Below are 26,357 nucleotides of genomic sequence, written 5' to 3'. Positions count from 1 at the left end.
TAGCAGTTGCAGCTTTTTTCCAATACAAGTTCTGTTCTGCTCTTTATTCAGGCTATATGTTGCACTGTGACTAAAATGCATTTTCGTCACACAAAGAAGCCCCAGATTAGCTGAGCTGCACCGGTCCTGGCAGCTCACTGCATATTGGGGCTATGCGCATCTGTAGTTATAGTCATGGTCTCATTGATACAGAAGCCATTGTCCAGAAGACCATGGATTCTAGACAACCATGCGCACCATTTCACATTAGTCCTTTACCTGCAAGAGAAACACCACAGGAAGCAACCTACAATTTATTTATTAACTGTTTCTTATATAGAGCACACATATGCACACAATATGTTTAATGCTTAGGTTGTCTTTTTAAGACGTGCCCTAAAACTGTGCTTGTTTTGTATTGCTTTCTCATTATTCCTTGTGTGGATTTCCTAGATTGTCGATCCATTGGCACGGGGGAGGGCATTTCGTCATCCTGATGAGGTGGACCGGCCGAGGACCCCACATGTGGGCCTGGGTCCAGTGACTCCCGGAGTCATGTCACTGACGTCCTTTACCAGTGTACGCTCGGGGTACAGCAGATTTCCGCGACGTAAGAGGGAGAGTGTTGCACATATGAGCTTTCGAGCGGCAGCTGCTATCATTAAGGTATATTGAACTTAAATCAATCTGTCTTTTAATGCTGTAAAAGTACATGTGCCAAGGTGAACACCATTTTTATTGTGTGAAAACTTGAATGCTAACTATTTGCACAATGCTTTATGCTAAGAGAGCACACTTAATGCATCACATCTGTAGGTCCAGGAATTTAGAACCTTACACTCTAGGCGGCAGTGCTCGCCGTCACAGCTTGCGGGTCAGTATTCAACTGACCCCTCTGCACCCGCCGTTTCCGCCTCGCTGGGGTTTTTCGGCGTGGTGGAACCTGCATGTGCGGCCACCAAGCCAGCGAGGCTTGCAGCTAAATGCAGCAGGCTCCCTGCATTCGCCGTAAACCTCACCGTTTGGGTGACTCCTTGCCCTCCTCTGACAGTGAGGATTCCCCCGGAATGTTGAATAGGGTGAGCGGGCGGGTGGGGATTAACGGCGAGGCTGGCTTGTTTTTGACAATCCTCGCTGTTTAACCCCTTCGCCGGCAGCATTGAATAGCTTCCTTTGTGTCAGAGTGCTGTGCAGATAGAGAAGTATATTGTATATGAATACTACATTATTATTTTTACAGATTCACTAATAACACATGGAGTTGGTTTCCTGTGGATTATTTATCCAAATTGATAATATTTGCTTATGTATTGCTAGCAATAGATTATATTAATGGGGAGGTAGCTTTGACTATCTATGGATGCAATTTTTGCTTTACGACAAACATGGAAAGAGTTGATGGATTGTAGATTAATTGGTCATTAGACCTATGCTCATAAACAAGCAAATGTTGTATATAAGAGGATAAAGCTTAACTGTGTACTAATTCAACGCAAGCTACAAGCTTCTTGGTTTAATGGAGGGAATATAAACACGTGGTACAGTGGTTTAGTGAGCTGCGATTTTATTAAAGGCAAAACACAACATGTTTGGTCTTTAATATAATCACTGCTTTCATTGATTTAAGTCCTGCTATAAATATCGCATCTCATTAAATAAACCCATGGAGTCTGTTCTTCTCAAATCTTAATTACCTCACCCTTCCCTGCTACCTGTACATGTCCATTCCTTATACGGTCACATTGTTTTAATTCATTTAATGTTGGCTTCATTTGTAAACCTATCCAGATGAAGTGACCTATGGGCCTAATTTGACGTGGATTGCTAATAATAGTTTTCGAAATCTGTTTGATTATTGAATGACTATGCGTGCACTGAATTCGCATTGTGCTTTCACGGCTGTGATAAGTGGCACAATATTCGTACGCATAGAAGTTTGCAATTTGACAGGAAGCCAGCCTTTATGAGAGGTAATATGGCATTTTGTCCAGGTGTTTTCTTGGTGGGTCTCTGACATCAGCGATGACCACTTTCACTCGTGGTCCTTTAGCAGATTAGTGGGGGCCCTAGACTGGCGCAGATGGATAAAATTGTTCGATGTTTGTTTCTTTCTAATGGATCTGCAGATGGTATTTGTGGGGCGTTTTTTTCTTTGTCTGGGTGGGAACTTTACGATTGCCTGCAACTACTTTTTCTCTAGTTAGCGATCCATGCTGAATTACACCTTCTGTTCTGAAATCCTGTGACCTCTGCAATCAGTCATTTCAGTATCCTCTATGCTCAGCTATAGGACATCTTATATTTGAATATAAGAATTTGTCCAGCACCAGCAAATATTCCCAGATGTTATGATTTTTTAATTTTATTCAGTATTGATGGTGGGGACCGGAGTTTTACTTCAATGCATTCTAGAAAAGTGGTTCACATTTCCCGTATCACCTGGCAGGAGCACTCTGTGGGGCAGATTTATTAAGCTCGATGAAGTGATAGTGTCTGGTTTTTATCACTGGCATTTTTCAAACCAAGCCTGTAACCTCAGTTAGGAGCTGATTGGCCGGTGATAAAAAAACAGACAATTTATCACTTCACCGATATTAATAAATCTGCCCCTGTGTCACCAACTGTCACATTTCAAAAATCTACAGATCACCTGGAAAACATGAACCTTACCTGAAGACAGAGTTTAAAGGTGCCCATACATGGTACAATTATTGTATACAATTTGGACTAGATCACATCGCATAGATTTTGCAATGCAATGAGATGAGATCTAGTACGAAAAGTATGTGCAGCACATACTTTTTGAGCTATGCGGATTTCATCAGAGCCTGCAATTGTACAGTGTATGGTCACTTTATATTGAAGAAAAACAGGAACGGGCAAAAAGTGGAGCAGTGTGTAAGCTCAGAATGATCGGCCGCTCCGTTCAGTCTCTACATCAGAATATTATAGGGATAGGTTAAACTACAAGTATACGTTATAAACTGCATTGGTATCTGAGAGTCACATTTGTTTACACTCTCCAGCTTGGCCTTTCCATTCTATAGCTGTCCTGAAGTTCTGTTCTATATGTTTCCAGGGACGACCCATTTTAGACACACCACATAGCCGAAAAGCGGGGCACAAAAAAAGCTTTGCTTATCCTAGCTTTATGGATGAGGACACGGTGGATGCTCCGGATACTTTGGATTCCTCCTTCTTCAGTAAGGCAAGAAATATTTTGTGTACTTAATAGAAATAGCTACTTAATACTTGATTTAAAACTGAAATACTAGTCACTATTACATACTTTTAATCATTGCTAAGACTATTAGCAGTATTTAATCATTCTTCTGATGGGCACAGGTTGACATGCATGATGAAACCTTCTCTATGCCAGATGATGTCTTTGAATCTCCACCCCTCTCTGCGGCATATTTTAGAGCCCATGTGCCAACTCCTGAAGATAGATCGGAAGGACCCATTACACATGTGTAAGGAATCCGCTTTTACCTTTGCAAGCAATAGCTCGTGCCATTTTGTCCTTTTATTTGGAATAAATGGTTTCATACAACCTTTTAAATCCCTTGACAATTATGGAGAAAAGGATTATGCTATATATTAATATGCTATTATAATATTGTTAAATTGTAATTCTAAAGGTTTCTATAGTGCTAGTGTCACAGTGGTTTGATGTTGGAATAAGTTATGGCGGAACTGCTAATGTTAGAGAGTGTTCTCTTCCTGTCCTGCAGGAAAGAGTCTGTGAAGCCCTCTCTGGCCGGCCATCCCCGTAGAGGCAAACGCATTGCATCTCAGGTGAAACACTTTGCATTTGACCGGAAGAAGCGTCTGTATGGCCTGGGAGTGGTGGGGAACTGGTTAAATAGGACCTACAGACGCAGTATCAGCAGCACTGTGCAGACCCAGCTGGAACATATTGACAGCCACAGGTGAGAGGGAAGATACACAGTAATTACAGCACGGAAAACCAAGAACAAGGCACTAAAACTGCATTCCAGGAAATTATTTATTATCAAAAAATACTCTTGATGAACAGGGGAGGTGGAAGGTAAATCTAAATTGAGAGAATCACTGCATATGTAAAAGAGGCTAGCTAGAGCGAGATTTCAGTAAATTAATAAAACTGAGCAGTAGAAGAACATGGCAATAGGTACAGTCATTAAAGGTCAGGTGGTTCAGCAATGGTTGTTGAGCCTCCCGAGGTCTTTCTCCCTGCTCTACTGAGCAAGGGTGTGCCCAGTTTGTGTTGTGAATCGCCCCTGGCACTCATTCAGACAGATATTAGAGTGCCATGGACCAGAAATGAATGCTGTATAGTAAATTACACCCCACTATTTTTTTGTCTGTTTGTGTTGACCACTGAATTAGGTGCAATATGCCACTAGTCATTAGCTAACTTGTCTTTTAATAGTTACAATGTCCTCCGCTCAGAAATGACTAGGACTGCTGTCTGAAAGGAGACGGCTGTTTACTTACTGCAGTTTCAGGTTTTCAATAAATCTTCTTAAATCGGTTAATGGCGCAGCTTTACATCGATTTCTAGCTTTCATTAAGGAAGTAAAAGCGAATACTGATTTGGGATACGGTCACTATTTCGACAAGCATTTGGTTGAAATGACTGAAGGTTGACATGGGGTTTAGGTCAACAGGGTCATTAGATCGGCATGGGGAAGATCGACAGTCAAAAGGTTGACATGGTGTTTTTCACTCTTTATTTTTTTATCCGGCAGGTGGTATTTCATGCCGTACCATCCACTAGGGTATGGTGGGAGAATAAAATAATGTGCCGAACATAGCAAGGCACTGTGCTTGAGGCATGGCGAGCCATGTGAGGGGACGTGGCGCACTTTTTTAGTGACCATGTTTACATTTGGGACAAAAAAGTGAAAAACCTATGTTGACCTAATGACCCTGTCGACCTAACCCCATGTCGATCTTCATGTATGTCGACCTAGTTGCTGTCTTATCCAGTGATCCATACTGATTGGTCACTATTGTTCAGTGCACACTTTCACCTTTTACTAGTAACAAGTAATTTTGAGTGAATACAATCTGCAGATCAAGATAAGGAAGTTCTTGCAAAATAGATGTTCCAGAAATTTCTCATTCAGGAGTTGTTGAACCTGTCCTCAGGTTTGACATGTAAAGATTATAATGGTGTGTGTGTGTGTGTGTGTGTGTGTGTGTGTGTATGTGTGTGTATATAGAAAGACAGTATTGTAATATGTATTTTTGTTATCCTATACAGACCATACTTTACCTACTGGATCACCTTTGTCCATGTCCTCATCACCCTTTTAGCCATCGGTACTTATGGCATTGCACCAATTGGATTTGCACAGCATACCGCCACTGAACTGGTAGGTCGCATCCCAAAGTGAGATTGCCAGAATCATGCTATGCACAGTCCAGTTCCAGTAAACCTAGTAGTGAACAGAGTCCTCTGGCCAGACATTCTGCATAGTGGCATGTGGCAGCCATCTACAAAATGTTACAAGGGTTTAGTATTTTAATCATTTTATGATCATAGTTGCCAATTCTACTTCTCATGACTTTTTGGCATTAAGAGAAGAACTAGCAAATCATGAAAACCTTTAAGGGAAAGGTGTGTGTAGACTTCCTTCCCACTCCTGATGCTACATTCCCCTGCATAGTTGAATGAGATCAGCCATATGACCTGTTTCATCAACTTCTTATTTATTTAGGTACTTGTTTAGTTTCACGGCTGCAGCATGGCCACGCGTCTGAGTCCCCTTGCGGGGCTCGCTGCGCTCGCCCATGCTACGGGCTTGGTGGCTTGCTACGCTCGCCACACTATCTAAAATCAACTCCATGCCAATGTGGATAGTGGGGGTATGAACTATCCACGTTGGCATGGAGTTTATTTTAGAAAGTTTGGCGAGCGCTGAACCCAGAAGTAGCGTGCGGCCATGCTGCCGCCGTGAAACTAAACTAGTACCTTTATTTATTTACAATTTCTTATATAGCGCTGCAGATTCCGTTGTGCTTTACTATAGTAGTCAGTGTTAAAACAGACTGGGTAACAGACTTGGAGGTAGGGGGGCCCTGCTGCAAGCTTACAAGAAAGTATCATCGAATTGTGTTTTACCTCTATGCCATGTAGTCATTAAATATTATAGGATTCTTTAGTGACTTTGTCACAAACCTTTAAAGGAAAGTATTGGTTAAAGCATATTTATATTAAGCTACCCTAATACTCATGGCAGGGCCGGTTTAAGACTTTGCAAAGCTCAGGGCAAAAGTTCCTTTGGTGTCGCCCACCCCCCCTCCAATGGGGAGTGTGGCTAAAAAAGCTACAAAATACTAATTTGCAGCCCTGAATGCTGCACAGGAATGGCACCATTTGCCCAGGGCCGCTTACTATGAAAGATCAGTGCCTTAATTTTACCTTGTGAAGTCACTGATCCCTCCTTGCTGCTGCTTGTTCTGGAGATGTGCTGCCGCTGCTCTGAGTAAGTGTTTTTCTCACCATGGCTCCTCCCACAATGCCATGCGAAACGTGGCTGCTGCATCAGCATTCTGGAAGACTGGGAACAGCATAAATTGAAATATAGCAGAATGGTGCAAGTGGGGTGACTGTTGCTGCACTCCCAGGCCACAGCTAGATTGAACACCCTTAACATTGTAACTACAGGCTATTAGTTTTTTACTTTCATTGTGGTTGCATCATGGTTGGTGTATGGGTTAGCATTACTGCCTCAGTCCTGCCACCATGGGCATACAGTGCAAGTGACCATTCAAAAATTTTCACCACTGGATATATGATTAATTCATCATAGACACTAGAACAGGGGTAGCCAACTCCAGCCCTCGAGAGCTACCAACAGTTAACGTTTTCCAGGTTGTCATTATCTCTAACTGTGGATCTTTTGGAATTTGGCAGTGAGAAAAGAGTGCACCTGTGCACCTGCTAGGTGGTCTGGAAAACATGAACTGTTGGTAGCTCTCGAGGACTGGATTTGGCTACCCCTGCACTAGAGGGTTGAGCTGATTTTTGTTTTGTTTTTAGATATATTTATACCATGTCTTACTTAATCCCTTTTTGTTTTTAGGTACTAAGAAACAAAGGTGTATACGAGAGTGTAAAATACATACAGCAAGAAAACTTCTGGATAGGCCCAAGTTCAGTAAGTCAAATAATTGTGTGAAGACTGAAATGTACAGTTGTGACCTGCCACACTTCACAATCTTCACTATTTGTCTGTTGTTTACCCCATTCTGCTGCTGTTTGTGTATTTTTGAGCCCACCCTGTCATTTCTTCACCCCAGGTAAACCACTGCTCCACACACTACCTTTGCTTCGCACTTTCTCTATCTTAAAATGTTCGATGCGGTTTAGGGTACGTTAAAAGAAAACTACATGTTATTAAATACTGAAATCTTGTACATTTCAGTTGGCACTCATTCACCTGGGGGCTAAGTTTTCCCCTTGTATAAGAAGGGATGCCCAAATTGATCGCCTTATCCAGAGAGAGCGTGACTTGGAACGAGGATCTGGCTGTTGCGTTCAGAATGATAACTCTGGCTGTGTGCAGACACTGCAGAAGGGCTGTTCGGTAAGAGGGCTCAAGTACATAGACAACTATAAGTGTATGCTACTTACTTCTATCTGGAAAAAATTTGTACTAACAGAAGCTTTATTTTGCTTTAGTGGCAATGATGTTTTACACACGATTTTGTAACGAATGGGTTTTAGGCGACCATCTGTTATATTGTACCCCACAATACATGATAACTGTGCGGGAAGAGTTCTAATGGTGTGTACACACGGTGAGATGTGCGATGCGATCAGATCGCCTCGCATGACATGCATGCGATGGCATACAATTTTGACTATATAGTGCAGATCTGCACTATATAGTCAAGGCAGCCAAGACTTTGCCGTGCGATACGGGAGCGCGCATCGGGATTGCAAGGGTTAAAACCCGAAGCGATAAATACTGATGCGATTCTGAATATATAGTCAGAATCGCAGGGTGATTGTACCCGTGTGTACACACCATAAGACTGTGGTTCTGCTACAGCTTTTAAAAATGTAACTAAGGATTAGTTGCTTAATATTAGTAGAAACATAAAAAATTGTTGTCCCTAGAAGTCTCCACAAATCTTTATTATTCATAAAATGTATTTGCTTTATTTTTACTATATACTTTTTGTTTATACTGTCCTTATCCTTCCTAATGCCAATGGTATGACTTTTAACTGAAATGGAAAAGCTGGATTTCCAGTTATTGAATAACCAGAGTAATTTGCCTTCTTTTCTGTATTTTTTTTTTCCCCGTTGAAGGCTAGCCTTTAATTGGATGACGCCATGTTTGTTGAACCAGTCAGTTCACTTTTCACTAGTGATTTTATTGAGGCACTTATTTGGCTTGTAGCACTCCTGTGTGTGGGTGACAATATTGTGTTTGAACTAGAACCTCATTATAGGATTAATATACTAATGTGTGGATGGAGATACAAGTACCAAGGAAGCAGCTCACAACTTTTACTTTTTAAGTGAAGCTTATAACATGACAGTTAGGGGTTGAATGGCTGCTACTTGATATCTGTCCTCTTTATCTTACTCCAAGTCTTAGTACATAGCTCCCCTATGTTTATAATGTAGCAATTAGATTAAAGACACAGACATTATTTTAAGACCTGTTTTTGACTAAAACCATACTAAAGGTCCATATACACTGGGCGAGTATGCCCAGCATGTATGGACAGCGATGATGTCAATCATCTCTGTGGGGAAAGCCGCTCAGTGCATACACACTGAGCGGCTTTCCCCTTGCCCGGCACAGACGGAGGGGGGGAGGATGGCGTTGCATAGCACAGAGCATCCTCAACGCTGCTCATCTGCTGGTATAACTAGCAGATGAGCGGCTTTCCCGGCGATGTTGCGGGAGCGCACAGCAGCGCTCATCGCTGGGGCATACACACTGGGCGGCTTTGAGCCGGAAGCCGCTTAAACAGGCTGTTTTGAGCGGCTTTCAGCTCAGTCGCCCAGTGTGTATGGGCCTTAATAATTAGTGGCTACAGTACTATGTACCTCATAGCTAACAATGGATGTATGAAAATTAGTATAATTGTAGATGTTTTTTTTTTTGGTGGGGGTTATTTCTTCCTGGTTGTAATGATGTTCATTAGAAAAGACTCTAAACTTAGACACAAATAATGAAGGCCATTACATTACATGAGCTAGCTTCCCAGAGGAACCCAAAGTGCCAACTACAGGTCATAAACAAGATTACAGTTTGAGCCAACTGGGTAGAAACAATAGTGAATGCCTAAGTCAGGAAAACCAGTTTCCCTGTTGGAGGTGGTATGGAGGAGTGTCAAAAAGCTAATGCGTGATGGTGTGAGTCTCCATTCGAAACATCTATGCAATTGTAAGTGTCTACATCTCGTGACTTTTATTAAGGATAGAATAATTGTGGCAGGAAATTCTTCTTATGCACCACAATTCTGCCCATCCAAGCAATAGTAAGTTCCACCATGGAATAAAGTCCAGTTTGAAACCTTTAAAAAGAGGGGTGAAGTTTGCAGCATATTTGGATTCATATCGACCATTTGTGTACACCCCCCAAATCTTTAAGTAATTAAAATGTAAAATTAAGAAGATGATCTGCAGGTGATATGTGCAATGTGAGGACTTTGGTCTTGGAGAGATTTATTTTATAGTCTAAGGGCTATTTCACACGCTCAGGCTCCTGCCGGGCGGCGAAACCCCACATGGCGAAAAGCCGTGCCGCACACTGTAGTTAATAATGGACACAATTGTGTCCATTCACACAGGTCCACCATGGCCCGGCCGCCCGGTTGCAGCCGGAACCCACCACTGGAAAGGACGGCTGCCGGGCGGTGGCCATCGCCACCATTCTAAACTGCTGAGTGCGGTACGGCTTCTTGGCCGTGCGGGGTTTCGCCGCCCGGCAGGAGCCGGAGCGTGTGAAATAGCCCTTAGAGAGCACCACATACAGCAAGAAGAGACCATTGAAGAGAGTTTAAAGTCAGAAGCACATAATCAGCCAAGAGATACATTTTGTATACCTGATTACTGAGGCACATCCTTTCAATATCAGCGGCTCTATGACCAGGACAAAAATATGGGACGACAACAGACACATCTCTCTAGTGCCATTCGAGTACAGGGCTTGTACACTGTGTGTAAAAACACATCAGCAAGACCAAAAGGTCAACTAATCCTATCAAAGTAATTCTTTCTATTTTTATTTCATAGTCTGTAAAATTACAGTTTGAAGCTAATTGGTTGATACTTTCTCTTTGCACTTTCTTTCTCCAAGGTTTTAATATCCCCGAGTCTATTCTAATAGACCAGTCTGTGGTTGACAACAGAGTTGTATACATTCCAACATGCAATTGTTGGAATGGATCCGACAAGCCCTATTCAATGAGCAGCCAAATCAGACAGTCGGATTTGTACGTTACTGGTGTCATGTCCTGCTTATATCAGCAGCTCCCCATGTGTGAAATCACAGGGAGCTGCTGGAGGGTGCCGCTTAGCCACCTACTGGCCGGGGAGCACTGGCAGGAGTTTGGCTGGGGGGAGCAGCAGCGGGAGGATGGCACCAGGTGAGCACCACCGCTGCTGTTGCTGCTCCCCACATCTCAATCCGACGTTGTTAAAGTCGGATTGAGATTGTCGGTAATGGGCCAAAACCTGTCGAAATTGGCCCAGTTTCCAACAAAAGCATGCAGCTTGGTGGCTATTGTGCCAATCTACGTGTTTTCCAACAGGTCGGAGCATTCCGACCTGTCGGGGGGGGGGGGGGGGGGGGGATTGAATAGGTCGAATCATGGATTAGACTAAAAAAAAGTCAGTTTCCGACTCTAATTGAGTAGACCCAATAGACTGATTCAGAATTGATTAGATTTATTTGGCTGGAATGTTATGTGCAGCCAGCTTTGGGTTTTGGCATGTCTGTTCTTTTAGCACCTGTTTGGCAAAGTAATACACCTCTGTTTACTTATGAATTCTTCCATCGCCGTATGAGTGCTGACAGGCTTTAGTTCTATTGTCTTTTCATAAAATTAAGTTGTCATATTTCGTGACCACTGTTTAACCATGTTTCTTTATTCCAATTTAGAGCTTTATTTTATTTTTTCTGTTCCCAGGAAACATTGGCAACTTTTATAAAGTGGCCAGAACACATTGCCCCTTTTCTAGATGAAAAGGGCAGTCAGAGCAGAGAGTCAGGAGCCGTGTGCCACCAAGATCCCAGGTGAGTTTAGAAACCAGACTATATTCAGTGCTTCTTTCTAGCATTATGTATTTTTTTCCCCTCTGAATAGTTAAGGTCCATACACTCTGGGCGACTATGCCCAGCGAGTATGGACAGTGATGATGACAATCATCGCTGCGGGGAAAGCCACTCAGTGCATACACACTGAGCAGCTTTCCCCCTGCCCAGCGCCTACGGAGGGGGTGGAGGACGGCGTTGCACAGTGGAGCGCTATGCAAAGCCGTCCTAAAAGCCACTTATCTGCTGGTATAACCAGCAGATGAACGGCTTTCCCGGCTATGTTACATAGAAACATAGAATTTGACGGCAGATAAGAACCACTTGGCCCATCTAGTCTGCCCCTTTTTTAAACATGTTACCTCAAACCATATTTGATCCTTATTTTTTCATAAGCATATCAATATGCTTATCCCAAGCATGTTTAAATTGTACTACTGTATTTGCGTCTACCACCTCTGATGGTAGGCTATTCCACTTATCTACTACTCTTTCTGTGAAGTAATTCTTCCTCACATTTCCCCTTAATCTTCCTCCCTCTAGTTTCAGTGCATGTCCTCGTGTTCTGTTGCTCCTCTTCCTGTGAAGAATGTCTCCCACCTGTACCTTGTTAAAACCCTTGATATATTTGAAAGTTTCTATCATGTCCCCCCTTTCCCTTCTCTGCTCTAAAGTATACATATTAAGATCTTTTAGTTTTTCCTGGTACATTTTGTGATGTAGGCCATGCACCATTTTAGTTGCCCTTCTTTGTACAGTCTCTAATGTATTTATATCCTTCTGGAGATATGGCCTCCAGAACTGAACACAATACTCTAGGTGAGGTCGTACCAATGACCTATACAGTGGCATTATTACTTCTGATACCTCTCTCTATGCAACCAAGCATCTGACTTGCCTTCTTAATTGCTTTGTTACATTGCCTACCTGCTTTTAAGTCCCCTGAAATAGTGACACTAAGATCCCTCTCTTCCTCAGTAGTTTCCATTATAGTGCCATTTATACTATATTTAGTCTTTGGATTTCTGAGACCCAAGTGCATGATTTTGCATTTTTTGGCATTAAACTGTAGTTGCCATGCTCTTGACCATTCCTCTAATCTACCTAGATCCTCAATCATTTGTTTTACCCCTCCTGGTGTGTCTACCCTGTTGCATACCTTTGTGTCATCTGCAAAAAGGCACATTTTACCCTCAATTCCATTTGCAATATCACCAATAAAGATATTAAAAAGCACCGGTCCAAGTACAGATCCATGGGGTACTCCACTTGTAACCTTTCCCTCCTTTGACTGTACTCCGTTTACTACAACTCTGTTTTCTGTCCTGCAACCACGCTCTTATCCATTCAACTATCTTAGAATCCAATCCCAAGCTTTCAAGTTTATTTAACAGTCTGCGATGTGGGACAGTGTCAAAAGCTTTACTTAAGTCTAGATAAGCTACATCTACAGCCCCACCTTGATCTATTACTTTAGTCACCCAGTCAAAAAAGTCAATAAGATTTGTTTGACATGATCTTCCCCCAGTAAACCCATGCTGTTTTGGATCCTGTAAGTTGCTGGTTTTGAGATATTCTACAACTCTTTGTTTTAAGAGTGTTTCCATCAATTTCCCTACTACTGATGTAAGGCTCACTGGTCGATAGTTGCTTACCTCTTCCTTGCTTCCACTTTTGTGCAGTGGGACTACATTAGCTGTTTTCCAGTCCTCTGGGATTACTCCAGTAGCTAGTGACTGGTTGAATAATTCTGTTATTGGTTTTACCAGATCCCCTTTAAGCTCTTTTAGTAGCCTTGGATGTATCCCATCTGGCCCCATTGATTTATCCACTTTCAGTTTTGAGAGTTCTGTGAGGACTTTCTCCTCTGTAAATGTACTTGTCTCTCCCTCAGTTTTCTGACTATACTTGCAACTTAACTGTGGCCCCTTCCCCTCTCTTTCAGCAGTGAATACTGAGCAGAAATAATTATTAATATCTGCTATTTCATACAGAAAACTTCCACTCTCTGTCTTCAGTCTAATTATTCCACTATTTGTTTTTCTCCTTTCACTTATATACCTAAAAAAAAGTTTCCCCCCTTTACCCACTGACTGGGCCATTTTCTCTTCAGCCTGTGCTTTTGCACATCTGATTACCTTCTTAGCCTTCTTCTGTCTAACAAGATACACCTCTTTGTCCTCATTTTTCTGCGTCTGCTTAAATTTCTTAAAGGCCAACTTTTTTGCTTTCACAATACTTGCTACTTCTTTTGCAAACCACAATGGCTTTCTTTTTCTTCTGTTTTTCCTAACTGTTTTGACACAAAGTTCTGTTGCTTTTAGAATTGCACTTTTTAATTTATCCCACTTATCCACTCCTTCCAAGTTCCTCCACTCTGCCAAAGAATCCCTTACAAAGTTTCCCATCTCTACAAAATTAGCCTTCCTAAAATCTAACACCTTTGTTTTTGTGTGCGATGAGTCAGTCTCTGTCTTTATTTTGAACCATACTGCTTGATGGTCACTGGACCCCAGATTTTTACCCACATTTATGTCAGATATTCTGTCACCATTTGTAAGTATTAAGTCTAATATTGTGTCCTTACGAGTGGGCTCCCTCACCAATTGCTGGAGGGATGCTCCTTGCAAGGAATTCAGCATGTCCCTACTTCTGGTGGAACTTGCAACAGGCAGCTCCCAGTTTACATCAGGTAGATTAAAGTCTCCCATGATTATCACCTCTCCTTTTAATGCCATTTTATTGATGTCCTGCAATAGGCTCTTGTCTAGTTCCTCTTCCTGACCTGGTGGTCTGTAGATCACCCCGAAGAATCGCCTTCTCCCCTGTTTCTATGGTCACTCAAAGGGCCTCAGTTTTTTCTTCAATACTTTGTATTAAGGTAGTCTTTATATTTTTTTTTTTACATATATTGCAACCCCTCCTCCAATTTTTCCCATTCTGTCCTTCCTAAATAAGTTGTTTCAGGAGCGCGCAGCAGTGCTCACCGCTCATCGCCGGGCCATACACACTGGGCGGCTTTGAGCTGAAAGCCACTCAAACCTCCTGTTTTTAGTGACTTTCAGCTCAAAGTCACCCAGTGTGTATGGGCCTTTACGCTACTGCACTTTGCACTTGCAGTCATCTTTTTATTCTCTCCAGAGTATAATTCCCTCCCTTCTCTTCATCCAACTAAGCAGATGACTATGATCCCACAGGCCATACACTGCACTGCTTCTGTAATTGCACCAGTGTTTAATAAACAAAAGATAGCATATTAGCACATGACTGTCATTATACAGGTATATGCCACAATCATTACTGGCCATTTGTTGACCGAAAATGTCTAGTGTCAGTGTGTAACCGAAACACTGCCATCTGCTGGCAGCGATTGAAACTAAATCTTTCTCTTTCACACATACAGAAACACAGGGGCAATCACAAGGCAGCAGACTAGTTTTCAAAGCTTTTGCTTCGAGTTGGCTTGGCGTGTGTGTGTGTGTGTGTGTGTGTGTGTGTGTATATATATATATATGTGTGTGTGTGTGTGTGTGTGTGTGTGTGTGTGTGTGTGTGTGTATGTGTATATATATATATATATATATATATATATATATATATATATATATATACACACACACACACACACACACACACACACACTCTATATCAGGGTTGACTTTTTAAAACCACCTTGGCTTAAACCAATTTTTTTTTTTTTTAATATGTCCTGACTACAGGCACAACACTGTGACATCTTAAAAAAAAAAAAAAAGGGGGGGAATATCTGGTGTTATTCCACATTCTTGTTGCTTGCTTTAGCTAAGTAAACTGAACCAATGCAGTAAATCACACACACACACTCAACAGAGATACTGTATATGGAGGTGATTCAGATAAGAGGTGCGAAGTCTGCCTAGCATTAATCTTCTCCCCCAAAATGCGGCGGTACGCGTCCTCCGACCTTTTCATACCCCCACTATCCACGTCGGCATGGAGTTGATTTTATACAGTGTGGCGAGCCGCGAGCCACCTCGCCCAAAGCGCGTTGAGGGGACGCGGAATACATGTGAAGTAATACGCGTCCCCTCGCGGGGCGCGATGCGCTCGCCACGCTTTGGGCTCGGTGGCTCGCTGCGCTCGCCACACTATATAAAATCACCTCCACGCCGATGTGGATAGTGGGGGTATGAAAAGGTTGGAGGACACGTACCGCCGCCCCCCGCTGCGCTCGCCACGCTTCGGATTGGCGTTGATACTGGGGTGGCCTTAACAAGGGGGGGGGGGATTTCACATAGTAACCACCCATCAGGGTGGGTGTACAATTAAAAAAAGGGGTTTGGGGGTGCATTTCACATTGTAATCAGGCATCAGGGTGCCTGTACAATGTATTATCGGTTATAATCGCATCGCATGCCACTAGTTAAGGCATGCGATGCGATATAAAAATTGTACACTCCTCCCGGTAAAGGGTCAAAATCGGGTACAATCGCATGCCTTAAGTCATGGGTCTTCAACCTGTGGCCCTCCAGATGTTGTGAAACTACATGTTCCAACATGCATTGCCACATTTCTTTCCTTTTAAGAGCATGCCAAGAAACCTCAGGGCATGCTGGGACATGTAGTTCCACAACATCTGGAGGGCCACAGGTTGAAGACCTGTGCCTTAAGTAGTGGTATGCGATGTATCGGGCGCCCAGATAATACACAAGTACCAATAGAACTTCTATCTTAATACATTTTCCCCATAATGTTAAAAAGCCTTGGGGTCAGATTCTCTAAGCTTCAAAAGTGATAAAATAGAGAGTGATAAACAGCCATCCAATCAGCTCCTGCCTAACATTTTTGAAACACAGCCTGTGACATGGCAGGTAGGAGCTGATTGGCTGGCTGTTTATCACTCTGGATTTTATCACTTTTGAAGCTTAGAGAATCTGGCCCTTGATATGGTTGATCAAGGTTTCTAATACATAACAATGTTTTATTATAACAAACGAGATTACGGAGTGCCAGTTGTCTGGCACTCCTGGATACCAATAATTAAAATATCTTGCTCTATATCTATATATCTATATACAGTATAGAGCTATATGGATCTAGCGCTATATATGAGAGATGTAATTTTTTTTATTAGTCAACTGATGATTTAAATTTTTGTTTTCATTAAGTGTCTTGCAACAGGCACATTACCTATAATCCTGCTCTTGCTCAACCCTGCCTTGGATTACTAGTGTTCTTTAGTAAAGCTGTCTGCTTGTCACATCTCAAGTTGAGGTCAGCTTCCTTGCCATGTGCTCTTCCTTTCTTTGTCCTGGAGTGGTCACGGGGTGGCTTAGCTGCAGGAAAAAAGCTTTGACACGCATCTCACCGGCAAAATATCAAAGTCTGTTAATTCCTAAGCCACATTCATTATTACACAATGTTTTACATCATTTTAATGAGGACATTAACACCCCCCCCCAGCCCCCACCACCAATTCCTGACCCTTTATTCAGAAACTCTATATCTTTTTGAAAATGTAATACCTTTAAAAATATTCTGTGTCTTTTTGTGTATATTGATCTTAAAGTATTTGGAATTAATGTGTCATCTATGTACTGTGTGTATACTGTATTCATTCCTCAGAAAATACACTATATTCTTGTGTGCATGTAATTTGGTATTTTAGGGTGTAAAACATTATAGCAATCAAAATATATGTAATGGCATCTTACCTCAGATTTGACCTACTTTTTCATTCAGTGCAAGTCCAATGTAACTTTTTTTTTTTTCTACTCAGGACGTGTGAGGAACCAGCATCCATCCTACCTCATGTGTGGGCAGATGACATCACAAAGTGGCCAGTAAGTGGCATGGGAATTAGTTACTGTGTTTCAGAATGGGTAACAGGCCTCAGTAGTGCTGTAACTCTCTTCTTTCTTCAGATTTGCACATTCCAGCAAACACACAACCACACTGGGTTCAAGCACATGGACTGTCAAATCAAAGGAAGACCATGCTGCATTGGTACCAAGGGAAGGTAAGAGCATTGGCAACTGGTTAAGAAAGTAAGAACAGATTGGTTCAATACTGATTGTTTAGAGAGGATACGAAGAGATGTTAAACACATAGGGGTAAATGTATGAAGCTGTGTGCAAGTTGCCCATGGCAACCAATCAGCTGCTCTGTATAATTTTATAGTATACAAATTATAAATGATACTGCAATGCTTATTCGTTGCCATGGGCAACTTCTTCACTGACACATTTTCCAATCTTATCCCTGCTTCATATATTTACCCCATAGTTTATTATATATTTATTAAACGTTCTTTATTAAAGAAAACTCATACCATTGTAGAATCACATATTTCTATTCACAATCCTCTTCCTCAGTTGCGAAATAACAACACGAGAGTATTGTACCTTCATGCACGGATACTTTCATGAAGAAGCCACACTTTGCTCACAGGTTAGTGTTTATCAAAATCCTCTAAATCCCTTCCTGACCTGCACTCCTCTAAAGTGCTTTGTTATATACTTAGAGCTGACTTTGCCTCTCATAAAATACCAGGAGAGGTTGTTGGGTGCACAGCACGCAGGCCTTTTGTTTTGTTCGGTGTCGCAGGGGTCTATGTAATATGACTTGGGGAGTGATAAATATGATTAACCGTATATACTCGAATATAAGCCGAGTTTTTCAGCACATTTTATTGTGCTTAAAAAACCCCCCTCAGCTTATATTCGAGTGAGGGTCACACTGCGGTGGAGACGGGAGGACGGAGCTGCCAGATGGAGGTGGGACCCGGCATGTGCGCAGGCTGTCGCTCACACTGACAAGTCCTCCGGCGCAGCCCAGCAGCCACGTCCTGGAGCGCACAGTCCACCTCCGGGTCACACAGCAGCACAAGGAGGGAGCCGGGGGCCCTGACCACCTGCAGCCGCCAGGAGAGGAGATGGAGAGCAGACCAGGGCGGATGCGGGAGGGATGGCGTCTCGCATGGCGCTGCAGCACCACAGGCCCCAGCACACTTCAGGTACTCCGCAGCAACGCAGGTCCCACAGAGTGGGGGGAGAAGGGGAACCACAGATGCCAGCAGTGTTCCACCAGCAGGGGAGGGTGAGGTGGGCAGACTGAGTGGCCTGGAAGCACACACACATTGTAGTGACTGTCAGCTTTCACTGTCAGCCGCAGGTAGCGTTGCCGGTGTGCAGACATCAGATTGCATCTGCTGTCAGTCAGTGGGCTGTGTTGTGCTGTCTTTTGTGGTGGGTCCTGCTGTGCTGCTAGTCCTCCTGCTCCAGTGCGGCCAGCCTCCGACCATTATCTGTGCTGCTATCTATTTTGCTGTTGGTGTGTACTACTACTACTGGCTTTGGCATCTTTACCACTTTCCTCCGCTCCACCTAATCCTCTCCCCATCAATCCTTTCCCCCTCTCCTTTGGCTCCTAGGCTTATACTCGAGTCAATCAGCTTTCTTAGTTTTTTGGGGGTTATATTAGGTGCCTCGGCTTATACGCGGGTCGACTTATACTCAAGTATATACGGTACCAACTTTTTGGTAAATATTTAAACCTAATTGTTCCCTCAGTTTTATATACTAGAAAGCAATTGCAATGCAAAATTATAATTTTTAAATTGCTATGTTAGTAACCCATTCAAAATAGACCATGGGCCTGCTGCTAACCAGTCATATTTAATGGTCACAATGGTGTAAAAAACTGTTTTTTTAATTTCTGCTGCAGGTCCACTGCCAAAATGAGGTCTGCGGATTGCTGCCATTTTTAAATCCTGAAGTCCCAGATCAGTTTTACCGCTTATGGCTATCTCTCTTCCTTCATGCTGGGTAGGTATCTATAGATCCTGTGGTCAATGAGGGAAATGATTCCATTTAAGGGATGCTGAGTAATATTGGATAAATAATTTGACCAAGTTGACATTTATGTTAAGAAAACATGAATGAAAACTTCATGGGAACATGGAAATAGATTTGGGCTTGCGGAATTACATACAAAAGACATGTAGACCGTCTAAGGTTAACATTTACACAAATTTCTGGTAATATAACAATAGCTGCTGTTGAAAAATAAGTAATTGATTATTGGCTGACCTGCACTTCCCCGCCCACCCCACTCTTCACACTCCTCCTCTTTCAGGATTGTTCATTGCCTGGTGTCAGTGATCTTCCAGATGGCAATTCTGCGTGACCTGGAAAAGCTGGCAGGCTGGCTTCGAATCTCTATCATCTACATCTTGAGTGGCATCACAGGGAACTTAGCCAGTGCCTTATTCCTGCCTTACAGGGCAGAGGTGAGTTTCAGGGGGCAGTGTGAGGAATAACAGTCAAATTTAATGTGTTCGAAAGTGATACCCACACATCGGTTAATATCAAAATATGGGAACACTGCATCCTGAAAGTATTCACAACGCTTCATTTTTTTCCACATTTTAGGTTACAGCATTATTCCAAAATTTTATCAAATTTTTCCCCTCCAAAATTCTACAAACCGTACCCCATAATGACAATGTGAAAAATGTTTTTGGGAAATATTTGATAATTTATTAAAAATGAGAGAAAATCAGAAATCATATGTACATAAGTATTTACAGCCTTTGCTCAATACTTTGTTGATGCCACAAGCTTGGCACACCTATCTTTAGGCAGTTTCACCCATTCCACTTTGCAGCACCTCTCAAGCTCCATCAGGTTAGATGGGAAGTGTTGGTGCACAGCCATTTTCAGATCTCTACAGAGATATTCAAACGGATTCAAATCTGGGCTCTGGATGGGCCACTCAAGGACATTCAGATCTTGACTGTGTTCTTAAGGTCGTTATCCTGCTGAAAAATGAACAGTCGCACTGGAGCAGGTTTTCATCCAGGATGTCTCTGTACATTTTTGCAATCAACTTTCCCTCTATCCTGACTATCTCCCAATTCCTGCCCAATGAAAAACATCCCCACAGCATGATGCTGCCACCACCATGCTTCACTGGAGGGATGGTTTTGGCTTTTGTTTGACCACTCTACTATTGGCCTGATTGGTTTGGTGCAGAGATTGTTGTCTTTCTTGGAAGGGTTGGATCTCTCCACAGAGGAATCCTGTAGCTCTGACAGAGTGACCATCAGGTTCTTGGTCACCTACCTAACTGGGTCCCTTCTCCCCCGATCGCTCAGTTTTGATCAGGCATGTCCAACGTTGGCCCTCCAGATGTTTTGAAACTACACATCCCAGCATGCTTTGCAATAGTTTTAGCATTCTCTAATAGCAAAACGTCTTCCATTTACTGATGATGATCAAAGCAACAGATATTTTTCTGTATCCTTTCCCAGTTTTGCGTCTCGAAACAATCCTGTCTTGCAAGTCTACATACATTTCGGTACTGCTTTCCTAGCACGGCGCCCATCTCATTGATTGTATGTCCTAAGTTTAAGGTACTTAAGGCATACAATCAACGCGATGGACCCGATTTTTTTAATCTCATGGATCTTATGCATCCATAAGATGCATGAGATCCATGAGATAAAAAATCATGAGCCCCCAATAACCATTGTTAACGCCACCAGCACTATCAACGCCAACCCGAAGCGTGGCGAGCGCAGCGAGGGGCGGCGGTATGCGTCCTCCGACCTTTTCGAGTGCGCTCGCCACACTATATAAAATCAACTCCACGCCGACGTGGATAGTGGGGGTATGAAAAGGTCGGAGGATGCGTACCGCCGTCCCTCGCGGGCTCGCCACGCTTCGGGCTGGCATCAATAATGGGGTGGCGTTAACAATGGGGGGGGGGGGGCATTTCACCCGTGAGGGGGGGGGGGGTAAGCAATTAAAATTGGGGTTTTGGGGCCTTTTTACATTGATTCCAATGTAAAAATCTTGTTGATTGCATCATCTCATGCATCTTATGCCGCACAAACACATGAGATGCTTGCAATGTAAAAATCTCGTAGATCGCGTCGATTGCATCATCTCATGCATCTTATGCCGCACAAACACATAAGGTGCATGAGATGCTTGAGATATCAGCCCCACACATACAATCTAGATTGTGGGCGCCGTGCTAGGAAAGCAGTACCTACATTTCTTTTGATTTCATGCTTGGTTTGTGCTCTGATTTGCACTATCAAGTGTGGGACCTCATATAGACAAATGTGTTCCAAATCATATCCAATCAACTGAATTTACCACAGGTAAACTCCAGTTAAGCTATAGGAACATCTCAAGGATGATCAGTGGAAACAGGATGCCTCTGAGCTCGATTTTGAGCTTCATGGCAAATGCTGTGAATACTTACAGATGAAGACATGCTTAAATTTGCTCCAGATGCACCACAGTGCCCCGAGAATGGGACACGTGCATGCGTGTCTGAAGCTCACAAGCTCCATTGCTGTCTCTCACACACGTGCGTCCAATGATCAGCGCGCCAAGGCAGGGCTCTGCGGCATGCCATGAGCAAAGATGACCATGGCTTCAGCTGTATGTGCATGTGATTTCTTTCTTTTTTTTTTTTTTTTTTTTTATAAATAATTGAGCAAAACTCTCCTCCTAAAATATATTTTTTTCATGTTGTAGGATTCTGAGGGATAAAAATAATTTATTCCACTTTAGAAAAAGGCTGTAACATAACAAAGGGCCTTATTCTAGTTCACTCTTTCTGACACTTTTTAGATGGACAAAACCATGTGCACTGCAGGTGGGGCAGATGTAAAATGTGCAGAGAGAATTAGATTTGGGTGAGTTATTTTGTTTCTGTGCAGGGTAAATACTGGCTGCTTTATTTCTACACTGCAATATGGATCTCACTTTGAAGTAAAACCCCACCCAAATCTAATTCTCTCTGCACAAGTTACCTCTGCCCCACCTGCAGTGCACATGGTTTTGTCCATCTAAGAAGGATTTTGTCAGAGTGATCTAGAATAAGGCCCAAAATGTGGAAAAAGTGAAGATGCGACGCGATGCCCGCGATTTCCCATAGGGAACAATGTTAAATGTCTCAATTGACCCGATTTTCCTGTTCAATGCCTCAATTGACCCGATTTTTCCATAGGAAACAATGTTAAATGGCCCACAGAGGCCAAATAGGCACCCTAAAGTGTGAAATGGCCCCCACAATTGTTAACGCCACCCCACGATCAATGTTAACCCGAAGCGTGGTTAGCGGCAGCGGTACGCGTCCTACGACCTTTTCATACCCCCACTATCCACGTCGGCGTGGAGTTGAAAATAGAATAGTGTGGCAAGCGCAGCGAGCCACCGAGCCTGAAGCGTGGCGAGCGGACGCGGATACCTGTGAAGCCCGCGAAGGGACGCGTTTACCTGGGAAGGTATCCGTGTCCCCTCGCAGGGCTCGCCACGCTTCGGGCTCGGTGGCTCGCTGCGCTCGCCACACTATTCTATTCTCAACTCCACGCCGACGTGGATAGTGGGGGTATGAAAAGGTCGTAGGACGTGTACCGCCGCCCCTCGCGGGCTCGCTACGCTCGCCACGCTTCGGGTTCACGTTGATCGTGGGGTGGCGTTAACAATTGTGGGGGCCATTTCACACTTTAGGGTGCCTATTTGGCCTCTGTGGGCCATTTAACATTGTTTCCTATGGAAAAAACGGTCGATTGAGAAATTTAACATTGTTCCCTATGGGAAATCGCGGGCATCGCGTCGGTCGCGTCGCACCCTATTTTTAGTGCTTTTTAGTGCATTCAATGCCCGCGATTTTTTTACCTGCGATGCCCACGATCAAAATCGTGGGCGCCGTGCTAGGTAAAGAGTACCGGTTCTTCATGGTAGAAATTAAGATGGTACAAGGAAAGAACCCTCCAGTAGGTTCTGTGAAGATAAATAAAAATATAACAGATTTGTGGGGATTTTTTCTCCTCTGTTATTATTGTCCTTATTTATCTCCATAATTGAGTTCTGTGTCTTGTTTTCTTTCTGGTCAGTTATGCATCACCTCCTCCTCTCTCTGCCATTGTTGCCCTCCCTCCCCTGTGTTCCCACTGGCACGTGCATCTCCCTCTCATGTCTGATTTTGTAGCTTTCACGCGATTATCCGGAGATAAGCTGTCTGGCCTTACACCTCTATAATCCAGGTGATCAGACTACTGGGATCTGACACCAGTTTCCTAAGTGAAATCTGTCTATTGCTCTCACTAGGTCATGCCACTTTCACTAACGTAACTCATAATATACATTTCTCTTCTCTATGCTTATCTATGCAGCATTATGTAATTACCTCTCATATTATTAGTGAGGTGACTCCTCGCACATTGGTTCTGCAGCTTCATTCATCCATATATTTGCTTTCTCAAGTCATTTACTTTTCTATTTTGAAAATATAGTTGTTTAATCTGTTAGCGTTCCCATTGTATTCTCCTGTCTGATGGTTATTGGGTGTCAATTGCACACAACTCACGTTCCCATTAGAGCGCTATAAACACAGTCCTTTCTGTAATGTGGTTAAGCTGTATGAAGCAGTGAAAACAGTGGAGACATTGTCCATGGTAACAAATCAACTGCTACCTATATTTTTATAGAATGTACTTGGTTAAAGTTATTTCAAAGGTGTTTAGTTGCCAAGGGCAACTACTCCACTTCTTTATGAAGTCTCTCATTGGATGTGCTCATAAAATGTCACTAATTTCTCCCCCATGAATTCTCCTTTTGCATCTTCCTCCGCAGGTTGGTCCCGCGGGGTCTCAGTTTGGACTCCTGGCATGTCTATTCGTTGAGCTGTTCCAGAGTTGGCAAATATTGGCAAAGCCATGGAAGGCATTCTTCAAGCTTCTTGGCATAGTTTTCTTTCTCTTCCTATTTGGACTGCTCCCATGGATTGACAACATAGCCCATATTTTTGGCTTTATCAGTGGCTTCTTGCTCTCATTTTCCTTTCTCCCTTACATTACGTTTGGCACAGCTGACAAGTACCGCAAAAGAGCCATGATCCTCATCTCTCTGCTGGTTTTTATTGGTCTCTTTGCCTCTTTGGTCATTTGGCTGTATGTGTATCCAATTAACTGGGCTTGGATTGAGTACCTTACCTGCATCCCCTTCACCAACAAGTTCTGTGAGAAATATGATATAGACCAGATGCTCCATTGATTTACCAGCATAAAGCTATGAATGTTACCAGAAGGCGAAACTTTAAAGTCCTGGAGATGAGAGTATTCTTGGTTTGGGCTCCATTTTACCCACGACTCAAATTGGTTTATCAACTTTCATATGAATTACATGGGAGTGCACACTGTTAAAGCGGAGTAAAATATTTGGTGCCAGAACCATGATCGCCATATTGGAGTTGGTCCAAATCTCAGTGCCTGCTAATGGACAGTGGAATTTTATTTTGAGGAGCCAAAACAGAAACTCTTAAAGGGAGGGTGAATGAGCTTTTCACATTCTGCTGTCCTAGGACACTGCTGCTCAGGAAGCACCCACTGACTTAATGCATCGTTTTTGCTTTATTGTAAAACCCAGGTAGCGGGGAATACACAGTTAGGGAAAAGGTTCAGTGTGGCTGTGTTTAACAGAAGCAGCAAATGTTCACAATTGTTCTCTGTACGGAAGAGATGTTACAGAAAATGCTTCTTCCAAGGCACTTTAGTCCTCACTTGAGTTAAAAGTTGTAATTATGGGATAATAAAACACTAGGCCCTATTACATGAGAACAGGAGACTTGCCCATTTTACAGTTCTTAACTGGAACCGAACTACAGCTACACCTCAACTTTGTTAAACTCAAGGATACATTTTATGCTGATCTATCGCCATTGTGACATTTGTAACCTGTATGATGCTACTTAACAGGCATTAGAGGTTGTCCTGTATCTCTCCATCTGCTTACTAATCTGGTATAAATGTCACCATTTTGTTTATTATGGTATAGGTGACACGCTTACTGACCAGAAATCAGCAACCTATTGTATATCTCACACCCTTTATGAATCTGACCTCTACTATTATTCCTTTTATACCTGTATCCTCTTCCCTACGCACCCTTTGTTACCATCAGTAGTTTGATTTGAATGCCCAACATATTTCTACATTTAAAGTCCCACCTCCACTCAGGACAAGGTATATAGGTGTGGACTTCTGATACTTACCTCTAGATACATTTCTCCTACTCATAAATGTCTAGGTATTTGATAATGATCTGTCTGATACCAGACATTTTTTTCTTGCTTTCCTCTAATAACTAGACATGACAAACAAGAACTCCTGCTATCCTGCAAGTGAAACACTCACACACACTGAAGTTTTAATACCTGTACTGTCATTTCTTCCAATTCCACTGATCCTGTACAGTACATATACATTCACTAGTTTCCTGACTGAAATGACCATCTTTCTAACTCTAACCCTTGAAATGCGCAATACTAGGGGACATTTATTAGAATTTGCTTTTCCTTTCCTCTGCATTGACATCAGGGACTTTCTGTACCTCACATCCAGTTACAGTGCACATATATCAGGGACACAGTGTTCTATTTGTTTTTGGACCAAAATCTTGCACAGTAAGTTAAGGCGATGATCCGTCTCACTGTGCGATAGTTTGAAAGCTAAATATACTGAGTATAAGAAAGGGCTTTAGTTTTTTCCAGAGACTAGAATATTTTTAATGCAAGACATTTGCACTGGACATTTGGATTTTAAATGACCCTTTGCTGCGCAATAGGGTCTACTCTGCAAAGTGTTGGAGTGAATGTTCATTTTTGTACAAGCGCCAGTCTGATGTCACAGGAGAATATGCAATCCAAGGTGGTTTTTGATGCAATTTTTAGTAAATTGTTTATATTTAATATATTTAAAGCAAAACTGCAACACCATTCTCTATTACTACAACCCTTTTCCTGCCCACTATTAAGAGATTGGTGTTCTGTTAGGCAACGGCTGCTGTTGGTACTCCAGAACTGGTTTAATTATGGAGTTACTAAACAGCTTTTGAAATAAAACACTTACATTTTATGTTTTCACTTTGTGTCTTGTGTATGATTGGAAATAACCTAAAGGTAACCAATTATGTGATCTTTATCCCCCTCCAATTTATCTGCATTTTGTTTGTAGTTTTCCAAATAAAGATTAGTGTTTTGACAATTGTGTTCTGTAGACAAAAACTTTACAGGCTTAGTTTTGGGGAGTGCATGTCTCAAGCTACA

At 42.6% G+C, this 26,357-nt stretch overlaps 1 protein-coding gene across 1 annotated transcript in view; it reads left to right on the top strand.

Annotated features, from left to right (window-relative positions):
• Window positions 1-26,174, top strand: part of RHBDF2 (rhomboid 5 homolog 2) — a 101,251-nt gene extending 75,077 nt beyond the window's left edge. Inside the window, exons 6-19 of the mRNA XM_083147832.1 lie at window positions 433-645; window positions 3,059-3,187; window positions 3,325-3,452; window positions 3,714-3,911; window positions 5,231-5,342; window positions 7,056-7,130; window positions 7,398-7,559; window positions 11,128-11,234; window positions 17,011-17,074; window positions 17,156-17,250; window positions 17,606-17,681; window positions 18,957-19,057; window positions 19,368-19,521; window positions 23,888-26,174. Coding sequence (XP_083003958.1) covers window positions 433-645; window positions 3,059-3,187; window positions 3,325-3,452; window positions 3,714-3,911; window positions 5,231-5,342; window positions 7,056-7,130; window positions 7,398-7,559; window positions 11,128-11,234; window positions 17,011-17,074; window positions 17,156-17,250; window positions 17,606-17,681; window positions 18,957-19,057; window positions 19,368-19,521; window positions 23,888-24,307 — 2,034 coding nt within the window. The 3' untranslated portion in view covers window positions 24,308-26,174. The remainder of the gene's footprint in view (window positions 1-432; window positions 646-3,058; window positions 3,188-3,324; window positions 3,453-3,713; window positions 3,912-5,230; window positions 5,343-7,055; window positions 7,131-7,397; window positions 7,560-11,127; window positions 11,235-17,010; window positions 17,075-17,155; window positions 17,251-17,605; window positions 17,682-18,956; window positions 19,058-19,367; window positions 19,522-23,887) is intronic.
• The last annotated feature ends 183 nt before the right edge of the window (window positions 26,175-26,357 follow it).

This window comes from Crinia signifera, chromosome 6 (assembly GCF_055691185.1).
Source record: "Crinia signifera chromosome 6, ASM5569118v1, whole genome shotgun sequence".
Taxonomy (NCBI): domain Eukaryota; kingdom Metazoa; phylum Chordata; class Amphibia; order Anura; family Myobatrachidae; genus Crinia; species Crinia signifera.
Note: the sequence above shows the minus strand (reverse complement) of the source record. Positions and strands in the feature narration are given on the sequence as shown.